This window comes from Lycium barbarum, chromosome 10 (assembly GCF_019175385.1).
Source record: "Lycium barbarum isolate Lr01 chromosome 10, ASM1917538v2, whole genome shotgun sequence".
NCBI classification, from domain to species: Eukaryota; Viridiplantae; Streptophyta; class Magnoliopsida; order Solanales; family Solanaceae; genus Lycium; species Lycium barbarum.
Window position 1 is genome coordinate 105,288,224 of NC_083346.1, and position 14,420 is coordinate 105,302,643.

Here is a 14,420-nt window from a genome sequence, read left to right on the forward strand (position 1 = left end):
GAATCCTTGTTCGGGCTAATTTCTGCAACTGGGAGCTCAGAGAGGCCGAGAGGGCCTCCATAGCTGGCACCCACTTCAACCTACTCGGGTCATATCAATGAATCTCGATTAGAGTGTTGTGGCAAAGAAGCATGTGGGGTAAAGTCGGGTCACATTAGTCGACCGTTAGGATTGAAAAGTCTTGTCTTGGTTTCTATATAGATAGCTTATCATGTAAGCTAAGGAGGATCCATCTCATCTCTTGTAACCCATCTCTTATTTTTTTCTCTAAAACAATACACATCCAGGCACACTGATTTTCTTTAAGTATATATCTATCTTGCTTGATTTTGTCATTTCTTAAGCTCGGTTCTTTCAATCTAACTCTGGTAATCACAAATATTAACCACAAAAGGAGAGTTTTCGAGATTGGATACGACCTACTTGTCTTTAAACCCTTAAAGTACAAATCTCTAACTGATTATCCATTTTCACCAGAAAATAATTTGGCGCCGTCTATAGGGATAGACGGCTGTGGAGTCATCCTAATTTACAGCAGAGACTCTTGAAGAAACACACACTCATTTTAAAGTTTTTTAGCAACAACGTTACACTCAGCCATGCCCAAGTCAGGAAGCAGTTCGTCAAGAAGTAGTATCCCTGATGAAAGGAAGGATCCACGGGGCTCGCGGCTGAGGAAACAACAAAATCCGAACAGGGAACGTGACCAAGCGTCGAGAAGAAAGAGAGGAGGAAACACCGTCCTTGACAAGAGACTGTGGCAAAGCCCCTGTCAGGGAGGTCCATCTCGCCCACTCAGCGGAAAGCAGGGAGACGCTCCCAAGAGGTTGTTACTCCAGCAAAAAGAAAAGATGCCTTCACCTTGTAGTAGAAGGGATGTACGGGAAAGAGGCACCCCTCTCGGATGTCGCCCTGGCCGCGGTCCTAGCAGCCAATAGTGCAAGGATGGAACATATGGAATGGAAAAGCTCTTAAATTCTTTGTCTGGCACGGCACCGGCGAACTCCCTTTGAATGGCCCTGATATCACCAAAGCACCGGAGGCCTTTGTGGAAGATATGGAGCAAGCGGAAATGGGGTTGGCCGAGCAAAACACTGACCTAGCTAGGCTCTCAAAGCTAGAGAAAGAGATCCATGATCGGATGAGCCAAATACCGGGGGCTCCCCTTATCTTGAAGGGAGCGAAGCAAGAAAGTACGGAAAGATACCTTATAAATCAAGCATGCCCTTGTACCCATCCCTAGAAAGTTCAAAATGCCTGAAATACCCAAATACGATAGGACCACGAATCCATTGGAACACATAGCGACCTTCGAAGCAACAATCACCGGGCACGATCTCAAACAGCATAAAAGGAGCACTTTCCTTGTATACTCTTTTACCCAAAAATTCTATTGATTCTTTTGTTGCCTTGCAGATGCCTTTGTAAAATCTCACGTAGGGGCACGAAGAGTTGAAACACACAAAGAGGACGTCTTCACATCAAGAAAATGAAGGATAATTGCTGCGCAGTTACGTAGAGAGGTTCCAATGGGAAAGGATTACCTTATCTACCATTCTGGAGGACTAGGCGGTTGCGACATTTGCAGTTGGTTTAAACATCGGTAGCTCAGATGCATTGAAGAAACTGAAGAAAAGCCTGAGGAAATTCCCGGCCAAATCTTGGAATGAAGTGAACAACCGGTACACGGCTGAGATAAGGATTGAGGATGATCTCAGAATAGAAGCCCGAATCAAAGTAAGAGGAAGGCCCTAGGAAAAGCCCAAGGCTACCCTCCCATTTAAGCACTAGGGCCCGAGAGATTAGTATGAGTCATATGCGACTTGTCCCCCTCTGAGGAATGAGGCGCGAAAAAACAATCCACAGTATGATCTGGGCTAACCCAGGAGAGACATGGAGACACAACGTTATAGACCACCCGGAGATTCAGGTCCTCCGAGCATGGAATCCTACAACTTCAATGTGGAAGTTAGAGAATTGGTCATGCCAATGAAAGATATAGCAGAGGCCAGGTTCTCGACGGTTGTAAGATCTAACCCTAACCGGCGAGATGTGGATTTATAGTGTGAGTATCATGATATTCCGGGGCACTCGATCGAGGATTGCTTTGGAGAGGGCATTTGAAGAAGTTCTTAGACAACCGCAACAAGCGTGATCAGGAAAAAGAGGCTGGGACTTCACGCGTCAGGCCAACGCCCCATGAGAAGGTCACCGTGATCTTCGAAGGAAATGTAGTAGGAGCGGTATCCCAGGAGTTGCAATGTTGGGATCCCTCTCCCACCCGAAAAGGAGAGAGAGCCCACCTAGAAGACTTCATCACATTCAATGAAGCAAAGAAAAAATTTGCGGCGCACTAGTAATATCCTTACGAACCATGAATTTTAACATTAAACGTATGCTCATTGATCCAGGTAGCTCCTTGAATATAGTACTTCTTCGAGTACTCAAAGAGATGCAGGTGGCAGAACAGGTGATCCCGGTGATAAAAATTCTGACCGGATTCGACCTGTCAAGCGAAACCACCCGAGGGCAGATAATATTGGTCACTCATATGGGGGGTTCTCCTCGGAAGCTTTATTCGACGTTCTTGAATGAGAAATGCCCTATAACTTGGTCTTAGGCAGACCCTGGTTGCATGCCATGAAGACGGTCCCTTTGACATACCATTAAGTCCTGAAGTTTCCCATCTTGTGGGGGATTGCAAACATCCATGGAGATCCGGAGCACGGCCAAGAGGATGTGACCCTACAACCTTCGAAGGATAACCGCATGATAAAGGCTGCTAGCAGTTACAAAACTCTAACCCCGGAGTCTAATCCTCGATCAGGCTCAACAAACCACAAGTAAAAACATTTCCCCCGAAGGACGTGACAGATAGAATACAAAGAGGGTTTATTGCACCAGAAGAAATGGAGGCAGGGAGAACCACAGCAGAAGAGCTAGAGTTGATTGCCAATCGGATACCTCAGAGGATCAGGTATACCTGGGCTTGAGCTTGAACCCCAAGTCCCGTGAAAAGATACTCGACTTTTTAACATATAGTTGAGTAGCTTCACATTGTCGAGGGTGGATACTGCAGGTGGCCCAGAGGAGATGTCCATCCACAAAGTAATCATGCACCCAGATAGTCAGCCTGTTAAGCCAAAAAGGCGCCCGGTATTAGCGAGGCCTAGCCAGTTCGTCAAGGAAGAGGTGGCCCGACTTATTAAGCTAGGAGCAATCGGGCCAACGTGGTGGTACTCCCTAAAAATCCTAATGGATTTTAAATGTATTTAGATTTAAAAGACTTGAACAAAGCATACGCGAGAAGCTCGTACCCCATGCCCCGTCTCGACCGAATTGTCGACTCGGTAGCTAGATACGAATTTCTCAGCTTCTTGGACGTTTTGTCAGGGTTCTACCAAATCTAGTTAGACCGTGTGGACCATGAAAATATCTTGTTCATCACGGAGCATGGTACCGATTGCTATACCGTCATGTCGGTTGGCTTGAAAAACGCAGGGACCATCTTCCATCAATTAGCCGACCAGATGTTTGAACACCAGCTGGGCCAAAATGTAGAAGTTTATTTGGATGAAATAATTTTTAAATACTTGGAAACAGACGAACATATAAAACATTTGTAGGAAGTATTTGACATCCTATGCAAGTATAATCTGAAGCTGATCCCGGAGAAATGCACTTTCTAAGTAAACTGCGTCAAATTCCTAGGGTTCATTGTCACCAGCAGGGGATAGAAGCTAATCGAAGTCATATCCAAGCAATCAAACAGATCTCGGACACGCTCGTTAATACCCGCAAGGTATAGTAACTGATCGGAAGAGTAACAGTGTTGGGGAGGTTCATATCTAAATCATCTAAGCGTTGCCAGAAGTTTTTTGGCGTATTAAAAAAGAAGAAATGTCAGCAAGCATTGAAAGACTTAAAAAGGTAACTATCGCACCCGCCGTTACTCATGATCCAGGAAGAAGGTGAGCCCTTGCTAGTCTACTTGGTTGTCTCTGATAACGTGGCAAGTGTCTTGTTGGTTTGTGAAGTGAAAGGTACGCAATCACCTGTCTATTATATTAGTAAAGCCTTAACCAAGGCTGAAACTCGTTACCTGCATCTTAGAAAACTGGCCCTGGCTCTCGTAGTCACAACCCAAAAACTAAAACCATACTTTCAATTTTATCCTATTTACGTGGTAATGACGTTTTCTTTAAGAAATATCGTGCACAAGGCCGAGCTTTAAGGCAAGCTTGCGAGTTGGCCGATTGAGATATATGGTTATGATATCACCTATCGGCCTGGACTGCTATTAAGTCGCAAGCCCTTGCAGACTTCGTGGAAGATTACAGTCCGAGTTTGATGCTCCGTGCTCAGAAGGAAGTAGCCCGGGAATTCGAGGCCGCTTTTAGAGAGTGGATCCTATATACGGACGGGGCAGCTAATGTAAGGGGTACGGGATTGGGAATCATCCTGATAACCCCATCGAGGGTCGTGATCAGACAGGCCATAAAATATTTGTCTTTGACTAACAATGAGGCCGAGTATGAGGCCCCAATTATAGGTTTAGAATTGGTCCGGGGACTCGGAGCTGAAGTAGTAGAACTGAAAAGTGATTCTCAACTGATCGTAAACCAAAATCCTCAGGAAATACGAGGCCAAGGATGATCGCATGTTGGGGTACCTGAACAAAGTCAAAATGTTGCTGACACGTTTCTAACGGTGGAAAGTCACCCAAATCCCTTGAGAGATGAACACTGCAGCTAATGCCTTGGCAAACCTCGGTTCCTCAACCAGCATAACGGAAGTGGAATCAGACTCTATGGTGTATCTCTTACACTCGGTCCTAAGCCCCGCCATACATGAGGTAAATGCCACTAGCCTAACATGGGACTGGAGGAGCGAAATAATTCATTATCTACAGAATGGGACTCTCCTGGAAGACGCCAAAGTGGCAAGAGCTCTGAGAGTCAAAGCAGCATGATATTGCATGCATGAAGGGAATTATACTGTAGGTCATACCTAGGCCCCTTGGCCAAATGTTTGGGGCCCGCTGAAGCGGAATACGTTATGGGGGAAGTACACGAAGGCAGCTTCGGGAACCACGCCAGGTACAAGCCACTTGTTAGGAAAATAATAAGGGTCGGATATACTAGTCCCAGATGGAGGGAAATGTTAAAGACTTCGTTCAAAGATGCGAAAGATGCCAGCGACACTCTCCGATGATTCATCAACTGACCAAACTACTTCATTTGGTAGTGGCTCTATGGCCCTTCTTAAAATGGGGAATGGACATCGTCGGCCCGTTACCAGAGGCCATGGGAAATGTAAAATTCTTGCTGGTGCTGACAGATTATTTCATGAAGTGGATAGAGGCAAATACTTTCACGAGAATCCATGAGAAAGAAGTGAATGACTTCATCTGGGATCATATTATATGCAGGTTTGAGGTGCCGAAAGATATAGCTTGTGAAAACGGTCGTCAGTTTGTGGGGGAGAGGGGAATACCCAATTTCTAGAAGGATTGAAAATCAAACGAATAGCATCTTCCCCATACCATCTGTGTGCAAAAGGACAAGCAGAATCAACTAACAAGATCCTAATTCGGAATATCAAGAAAAAGCTGGAAGAATTACCTGGGGTGCTGTGGGAATACAGAACTACTCTTAAAACAAGCATGGGCAAAACCCCATTCTCCCTGGTGTACAGGGACGAGGCGCTGATACCTGTGGAGATCGGGGAACCAAGTATTCGTTACACTCAAACTACGAAAAAATCCAACAGTGAGGCGATGGCCGTTGGGTTGGAACTGCTGGAGGAACGAAGAGAAATGACTTTTGTGCGTATGATAGCGTAGAAGCAGAAGGTTGAAAGATATTTTAACAGAAAAAACACACTTGAGGCATTTCAAGATTGGGGACTACGTCCTCCGAAAAGTCACCCTCGCAACATGGGATGTTAATGCGGGCAAGCTAGGGCCTAATTGGGAAGGTCCATACCAAATCACGAGGATTGCGGGCAAAGGATTTTACTAGATCAGGGACGAACACGGAAAGGAGTTAAAGAATAGCTGGAACGTCAGCCATATCAAGAGATTCTACCTTTGACAAGGGTGACTGGTATGATTGTTTAAATGCAATATATATTCTACCCTAAATTGCTTTCGCTCCACGACAGGAATCACCCTGGAAAGAACTACCTGCTTCCCCCCAACCTGACTGTTGGAAGGAGGACCGAAGACACGCGTTGCCTCTATTCCTTGACCTAGGTTTTATCCCGATGAGGTTTTACTAGCGAGGTTTTTAATGAGACAACAACACAGAAACATGTCGCATTCGATCAGAAATCTGAATCCTCAATACCTCGCAAACGAGTATCGGGCGGAGAGAAAGGGAATCGAGCAAGTTGAACAAATGCACAAGGACTGGGACAGTTGGGAGAAAAGGAACGCTAGTCCTTGCCCAACTCTCTTGGCCCTCATATATATTACTAAGATTTTTTGTACTTCAATCGAACAGTTTGTTCATGTAAACACTAGGGAAAGTGAAATAAGAATCCTCACTTATTTTTCAGAATACTCACCAATGAGGTATCTCTCATAAGAATACAAACTTTTGAAGAAAACCCGAGCTCGGAAGCCATACGACCCCGTAAAAACCTCTTCAGACACACGACACGGCCTTTAGAGCCTCCGAGCGTACAGGTTCCATGAACCTTTGTGCCATTATTTAAGGGTGAGACATCTTTCTCATCAACACCGAAATCCAGAGGCCTCTCTCTTTTATTACGAATCAGATGAATAATTCCTTATCGCAAAAAGTGTTTTCGAAAGTGACATACTCGGATTAAGTTAAAAATGATGATCTCAAATATAAAATGCTAAAGTGAAAAATGTGTGCACCCATTATCAATTTTTAAGCTTAAACACAGACACTCGAATATAAACACAGTTCTGGTAGACGGGCATAGCGGTCAAGCCCTGACAGCTAAGTGTTAAAAATAAAAGCCAATAAGATTATTTCCAATCACTACTATTGCCAACAAAGCGCATGTCAAAGGCAAAACAAATCAAATGAATGCGAGAAACCTTTTTTCTTTCGAGCACCCAGGCTCGGACAAACATTTTGAGGGCACACAGGTCCGATATTCAAAAAAAGAAAACTTAGAAAAGAACATAATCACGAGCATGCAGGCTCGAACAAAAAGGAGACTAAGGGTACATAGACCCAACCTTCAGCAAAACATAAAAAAAAAAAAAAAAAAAAATCAAAAGGCACAGCGGCCGGAGGAGTCTTGACCAGGCACAAAGGTCTGTAGAACAGTAAACATGAGCTAAGAAGAAGGAGCAGCGTCTTCATCATCCGAAGAACTAGAGGAAGCATCAAAGAAGGAAGGGGTCCGGTCACGGAGATAGTCCATAGCAATATCGGCGGCCTCCACATCTATCTCTACATTCGTCAGAGCAGAATCAATGTCTCGAATGCGGCCCTCTCTGATATCCAGAAAAACATCGCGTCGGGTCTTCAACATGGCATAGTCCCTTAAAAGATTAGAAAAGTGTTGATCGGCAGACCGGCGCTGCTGCAGTCGGATATTACGGGATCTGAGTCATGTCTGGGAAGCGTCCAGCACTTGCACTCGCCCTTGGGTAGCCAACCTCTCTGCCTCCACCCAAGCTGCCCTCTCCTAAAGCTCCTGATGGGCAGTTATCAGGTCCCTAAGGGCTCTTTCTCGGGCAGATAAAGCCTCTTTAGCTTCTCTCAACTCGGAGTCCAGAGAAGATCTATGGGTCATCAGCTCAGACAGATTAGCCTTCAGGCGGGAGTTCTTGGATTGCAGCCTTCTTACTTCTCCGAACGAAGAAGGCGAGCTCTGGACCATCTTGAGAACAGAAGTGACGAAAGCATGACCCTATGAAGAAAATCAGGCAGAATAATGAGACATTTTGAAGGAACAAAGTGACAAACTTTATTAAATGACATACCTGGAAGAGCAGTCCCGCCAGGTAAGAGAAAGAAGCCTCTAAATCGGACTCGTCTTTCTCCCTCTGAGGAGGCAGGGCGGAGGGACCGGCGCCTGCATTGCCCGTGGCCCCTCCAAGGTCTCCTCTATCAGCTTCTCCACCTTCCCCGCCTTCTTCCCAACACCACTCCCGGCATAACTTCGTTCCAGTGCTGCAACAGTCGGCGACGAGATCGCACCCGGGAACTAATTTCGCCGGAAGAAATCGTGCCTATATCCTTCGGAAGCCTTCATTTTCAGCTAGCAGCAGCCAATACAAGATTGGTTCAGGCTTTTTATCGAGAAGGAGCCCTTCAGGACGATGATCCTCGGACAAGCAAGCCTGTAAAAAATACACATGAGGAGCGGTCCCAAATATCGGGATAAGCAGAGAATGATAACGAGAAGGGAAAGTCTTTGTAAAAAACTCACCGTGACTATTTCCCCTCCAGCGATCAGTAGATATACTCCTTCAGGTCCTCTCAATCCCAATAGAGGAGCGCAGGAGGTTCATCACCCAACTGAAGAGACCGGGCATGTGGTCTAGCTCCATGAGGACGGCTGTAAATAACACAAAATGTAAGTAGGGGAGGGGAGTCTTCGAAGGAAAAGAAAGAAAATTTCAAAATACCCACGGGCATGGTTCCATAACTCTGGGAATGGTTCCGGAGAATCGTTGTGCAGAAGATCTGTAGGTATCATAACAAACATATCATGCCACCACGGTCATATGCGTCCTCGACATTAGTGATGAAGCCCCTAATGCCTCGGGTAGATAGATACACCATTCCTCCCTCCCCCAGAATACGCTAGAGGAATGCAGTTGGATCATATGATCAAAAGTAAAAGGCAGATTGGCTCTGTTGGCCAAGTACTGCATATACTACACGATCCTCTAGACTTGAGAGGTTGATTGCCCCTATGCAGAGTTGGTAGCAGTGGCAGAATTCTTCAATTACGTAGTGGATTGGGAGAGTGAAGCCAATAGTAAAAGGGCACATGTTGATAGTGGCAGAATGGTAGGAGATGTTAGCGTTCCGAGGAACCAGGCATATCTCTATTCTGGACCCTTAACTGCAGTCCAGACGTATCTAATCGGGCAAGAAGTGGTAAGCAAGGAACGAATCGTCATGACGGATTCCCGTTGGCAGCTAACACGAAAATCCCCTGAGCAATTGAGAAGTGGGGCGATAATCTCAGCAGTGGTGGAACCCAAGTCGATCTCTTGGGCGTCGGTAGAAAGGGAGCTGTGGTTTTCACGATCAGGAGAGTCCTTCTGGGTCCCTATGGGTAGCCCCACTGCCTGAGTGGCGGCCAAGTGTTGTGATGAGGAAGATGAAGTAGACATGTTAAAGAAAGGACTTTTTCAAAAAAAATGTCGGAAGTTAAAAGATATTGTCCTTGAAACCCAAAGTGGTAGTTTGAACAGGGAAAAGGGGATCAATTCCCTCGATTAACAAAATGGCGTGCCTTCACGTAACTTCAGACACCTACCGTTGAAGCGACGCCGCCGAATGAGCAAAGAGGCGCATTAAATGCAACCCTGACAAGGTGTCCAATCGCGTGGAGGAGTCATAATGTTTCGTTAATTTCTCGCGTGAAATTCGGTCAGGCCGGGCTCTTCCCCTTCCCGGTCACATATTCATGAAAGGACCGCAAGGGGGGGGGGGGGGGGGACTATCTGTGTTGGGTAAAATCCATGTCTAGGCTAGTTTTCGCAACCAGGAGCTCAGAGAGGCCGGGAGGGCCTCCACAGCTAGCACCCACTTCCACCTACTCGAGTCATATCAACGAATCTCGATTAGAGTACTGTGACAGAGAAGCATGTGAGGGTACAGTCGAGTCACATCAGTTGACCGTTAGGGTTGAAAAGTCTTGTTTTGATGTAACACCTCGTACTTTCATACTAAACCATATCGGTAACATCCCGTAAGTTCGAGTTAGGTCCTAATGGGTAATATTGTTATTATAATGACATGTTATTTATATGAATCCCTTCGGGATGATTTTGGGCGATAGATAGTCGTTTTGAAGTCAAACCAAAAAGTGAAATCCTTAAGGCCTTCTAAATCTGTCTAAATCTGAGACAATCTTCATTCATTGTCGGTTTTCGAGAATGTGCATTAGTAATTTGAGAAAAATAATTCTTAAAAGTTGTAGATAATTGAAATACCTTTCCAACGGTATATTGCAGAGATCAAACGGACATCCATACAAAGAGTTATGGTCATTTGACTGAAGGGTGGCAGAGCTGAATCTTCATTGGAAATTTCACCCAATGTACGCCCAAGGAGTATTGGACGTACTTTAAAGTACGGGTCGTACATCCTAGGACGTACATTGCCCGTTTTTGGCAGAAAACTCATTTAGAATGGGTATGGTCTTATTTTGTTCCTATTTTTCATTCTCCCAAACCCTAAGGATGAAATTCTTCTCTCCCAAACTCAAGATACTCTAAGGTAAGCCATTCTAAATCATTCCAAGTTAATTCTAACATGTACCCATGATTACTAATCAAGAATTCATCATTCCTAACCTAAGGTTTTCAAGAAAACCCACATAAAGATCAAGATTCTAGCTTTTGGAGTTCTTCTTCAAAATTCAAGTCTTTAATTCAAGTTTTGCAGCGATTAAGGTATGTACAACTTCTATCCACGTGTGGGAATCTCAACTTTCTTCCCCACGCTCCGTTTCTTGATATCCATGAAGTTCAAATCCTAGGGCATTAAACCCAACATATGGGTAGCCCGTATTTATGTATTTATGAACATGAATTTTGTATCTATATTCGTTATTGTATTCCTAATCTTCCATTACGGTTATTAGGAACCCTAGCTTAATCCATGAATCATGAATTCTTCCTCATGTGTTCTCATTAAGTTTAGATGAAGCTTCATGATTTTATGTAGCAAGTTACAAGCATATTTTCAAGTTAATTATATAAGTATTTATGATTATTATTATTATTATTATTATTATTATTATTATTATTATTATTATTATTATTATTCATGAATCAAGAACATATTTGCAAGACTATGACAAGTATCTCATGAAACCATGATCTCACAAGCTATCATGATAATTCACATGTTTTGGGATTTGCTTAGTTAACCGAGAAGGCTCAGTAAAGCCTGAAACGACGTAGCCACCATAGGATAAGGGTTGTCAGCATGGAAGCAACACCTTCATTATGCAGTTTGGATCCTTACATGCTTATTATTATTTAAATCTCATATCCCTGGCAAGGTATGAGTGTTCTGCTGGTAGGACGCAAGTACCAAATCATGTTGTCGGTTATACTATAGCATTCCCCACGTTACAAGAAGTTATATATACATGTATTTCCATTGGATTACTGTTTTCAAACTTTACTCATGCTCATGTTCAGGTTATATTCAGTTTCAGTTCATGTCCTATACCTATATTGTGCCATGTTCTTCATTTCAGCAGGTTTTACATACTAGTACTATTCACCATGTACTAACGTCCCTTTTTGCTCGGGGGCCTGTACTTCACGGTGCAGATACCGATTTTCAGGAGCATACACCTGCGCAGTAGGATCACCTCAATTATCAGCTTATTGGTGAGCCCCACTTCTCTCAAGGTTTAACATGGAGTCTGCACTAGTATTTAGTTTATGGTAATCCAGGGCCATGTCCTGGCAGTTAATATTCAGACATGCTTTAGAGGTTTCATAGACATATGTTAGTACACGGAGTCAATTGTGTTTTTATGTTTGCAGACTATTACGTTTTCATGATATGTCATGCTATGAGATTACTTCAAGACTTTATTCCGCAATTATGTTTTCATGATTCATTTAAATTGCATCATATAGATTATGCTGTTTTGATGCCCATGTTGACAAGTAAGCCATGAGGTTCGCTCGGACACATACAAGCAAGGCCCGAGTGTCGTGTTGCGCCCAGGCTATGGTTCGGGGCGTGACATTTGATTTCTATATAAATAGCTTATCATGTAAGCTAAGAGGGATCTATCTGATCTCTTGTAACCCATCTTTTATTTTTTTTTTTTCTTCTAAAGCAATACACATCCGGGCATGCCGATTTTCTTTGAATATATATCTATATTGCTTGATTTTATCATTTCTTAAGCTCGATTCTTTCAATCTAACTCTAGTAATCACAAATATTAACCCCAAATGGAGAGTTTCCGGGATTGGATACGACCTACCTGTCTTTAAACCCTTAAAATACAAATCTCTAACTGATTATCCGTTTCACCGAAAAACACTAATAATCTAACATTATCCGTTTTAAATGTCAAGCCAAACTCGAGCATTTTTTCTTTTTTGCGCGGATTGCCCTTCTTTTGGGGTGGTCTTTAATTTTTGTCCCTTAAATTCCTGGTCTTTAATTTTTTACCTTCGCTTAAAAAGATGACTGAAAATACCCAAAGGTTCTGGGTTCAAACCCTCGCTCAATCAAAAAAACAAAATCGCAAAGCAAGACTTTGCAAAAAATCTGCCTTATGCGGCAGACTTTTCCTGTGATGAACGGCAATCGTGCAATTGCCCAAACTCGAGACAAAAATTTCTGAAGTTTAGGACCGCAAAATCAAGCTTCAAAGAAAAAAAATTGAAATTCCAGACAAAAATATCTAAAATTTGTTTGCACAAACAATATACCAAACTTCAGGCTCGTAGATGTTTGACCTGTGTAACTTCACATGCAATAAAATTCAACTTTAATTAAGATTGGTTTTAAAGCGATTAAACTTACGAAAATTTATACTATTTGTCCGTACGTGCCTTTGCCCCTATAATTGGCGTGAAGGCCCAATCACAGTTTTCAAAATAGGTGAAAAAGTATCTTTGAAAATTCTCTTTTCAATTTCTGCCACAAAAGAACAATTAAAAGAAATTTCAGAAAAAAATTCGCCCAAATGGCATTAGGAAAAAATCAAATTCTTGCAAAAGCTGAAAAACCATTCCAGGTATGTTTTACTTTTTAAAATACTAAAAAGAAACTTGTCTCTAATGGTGTTTAATGACTTTAGTCAAAAACTTTTTAAAAAAATATTTGAAAAGATTCTTCCAAAGAACTTTTCAACACTTTTCTTCAAGAAAAAAAACAATGCATATAAGTCTATAACGATCCATTTCAATGTACAGATTCTTTATCCTTTTACGTTTAAAGTGGCTGTGAATTGTGATCATGTATTATCAGCTTCCACTGCGCAAACAAGAAAGTTGGATAACGTTTCCCAATAATGAATGGCCTTACGTAAATGATTCTATTAGCCAACCTTGACCAAACAATATCGGGTAATGCTTTGATACTAATTGACTTGATTTTAAAAAATATTGTTACCCTGTCAATATATAAACCAGCAAACTTTTCCGTCATTTGACTACATATTGATTTCAGGTGAAAAATTATTAAAGTTTCAACTTCATTGGTTTATAAACTTGTATCCGACTCCTCTTCATTGCATTTTTTTCTTCTTCTTTTCTTCCAGTACATATTTAAATGAATGCCTTCTCTCCAATACTCTCTGCCTCCAGTTCCTTTGATTTGTGACACGTGTCTCTTAAAAAGTTTTAATGGCTTAGATTTTCCTCTAATAATTCAGTCACATAAAGATCTACAACACATTATATTTTCTTTCTCGAGTTCCAAACCTCCATTTTTTTCTCCTTGTGCTCTTTAAATTTCTCTCTTTTAACTCCCTCTAAAATTAGTAATATACATTGGTGTTCTTCGGCTGCTGCCATGGCTTCTCAATGTTAAGGCCTAGTATGACTGTATGTACACCTCAAAGTGTATAGAAGACTTTATTGAGTCAAATTGAAGTTTTAAGAACAACCCACAGAAGCAAAAGTTAAATTTATCTATTATCTTTTAGTTTTTATTTTTATTTTTTGAAGAACAAAAATATCATTCACGAGTCAGACCCACTTCCAAATTTCACTTCTTTATAGACTAAATATTAAAATACCCTGTGCAATCATTAGGTAATGACCAAAGTTGATTTAAAAGAATGGATCTTAACTGAAATAAAAATATGAAATGTGAGAAGGACCAATGGCCTGCGTTGGGTAATGTTCTTCACTGATTGTGTGACTATTGGGATTTTTACTCTCTCCTAAGGGTGTGTTTTTAGATTACTGAGTGGGAAACATCTGATTGAGTAGTTAATCTCTTGTGGTCGTTTAGTATTGGTTGCAATTTTGTCAATGTTCTCGTTGGAGGAATAGAGGTAGGTGGGTTTGATTCTTTGGGGGCGTGTGTTTACAAATCAGTACAGAGAAAAGAAAGCTGAGCCATTAAATTTTTTATGTGACATGCACTCATTAACTTTGTTTGGAAACCAAAGATATTTCCCAAAATCAGAGAGTAGTTATAGTTAACGTACTTGCTAAATTAACATAATCTGGGCCTTCAAATATTAGGTAGGACAAATGG

General features: G+C 42.3%; 1 protein-coding gene across 1 annotated transcript; it reads left to right on the forward strand.

Moving 5' to 3' along the window:
• The first annotated feature begins 5,182 nt into the window (after positions 1-5,182).
• Positions 5,183-5,845, forward strand: LOC132613244 (uncharacterized). Its single transcript, XM_060327276.1, has 2 exons — positions 5,183-5,363; positions 5,562-5,845. Exons 1-2 carry the CDS (start codon positions 5,183-5,185, stop codon positions 5,843-5,845), a joined length of 465 nt encoding a protein of 154 aa, XP_060183259.1.
• Positions 5,846-14,420: the final 8,575 nt, after the last annotated feature.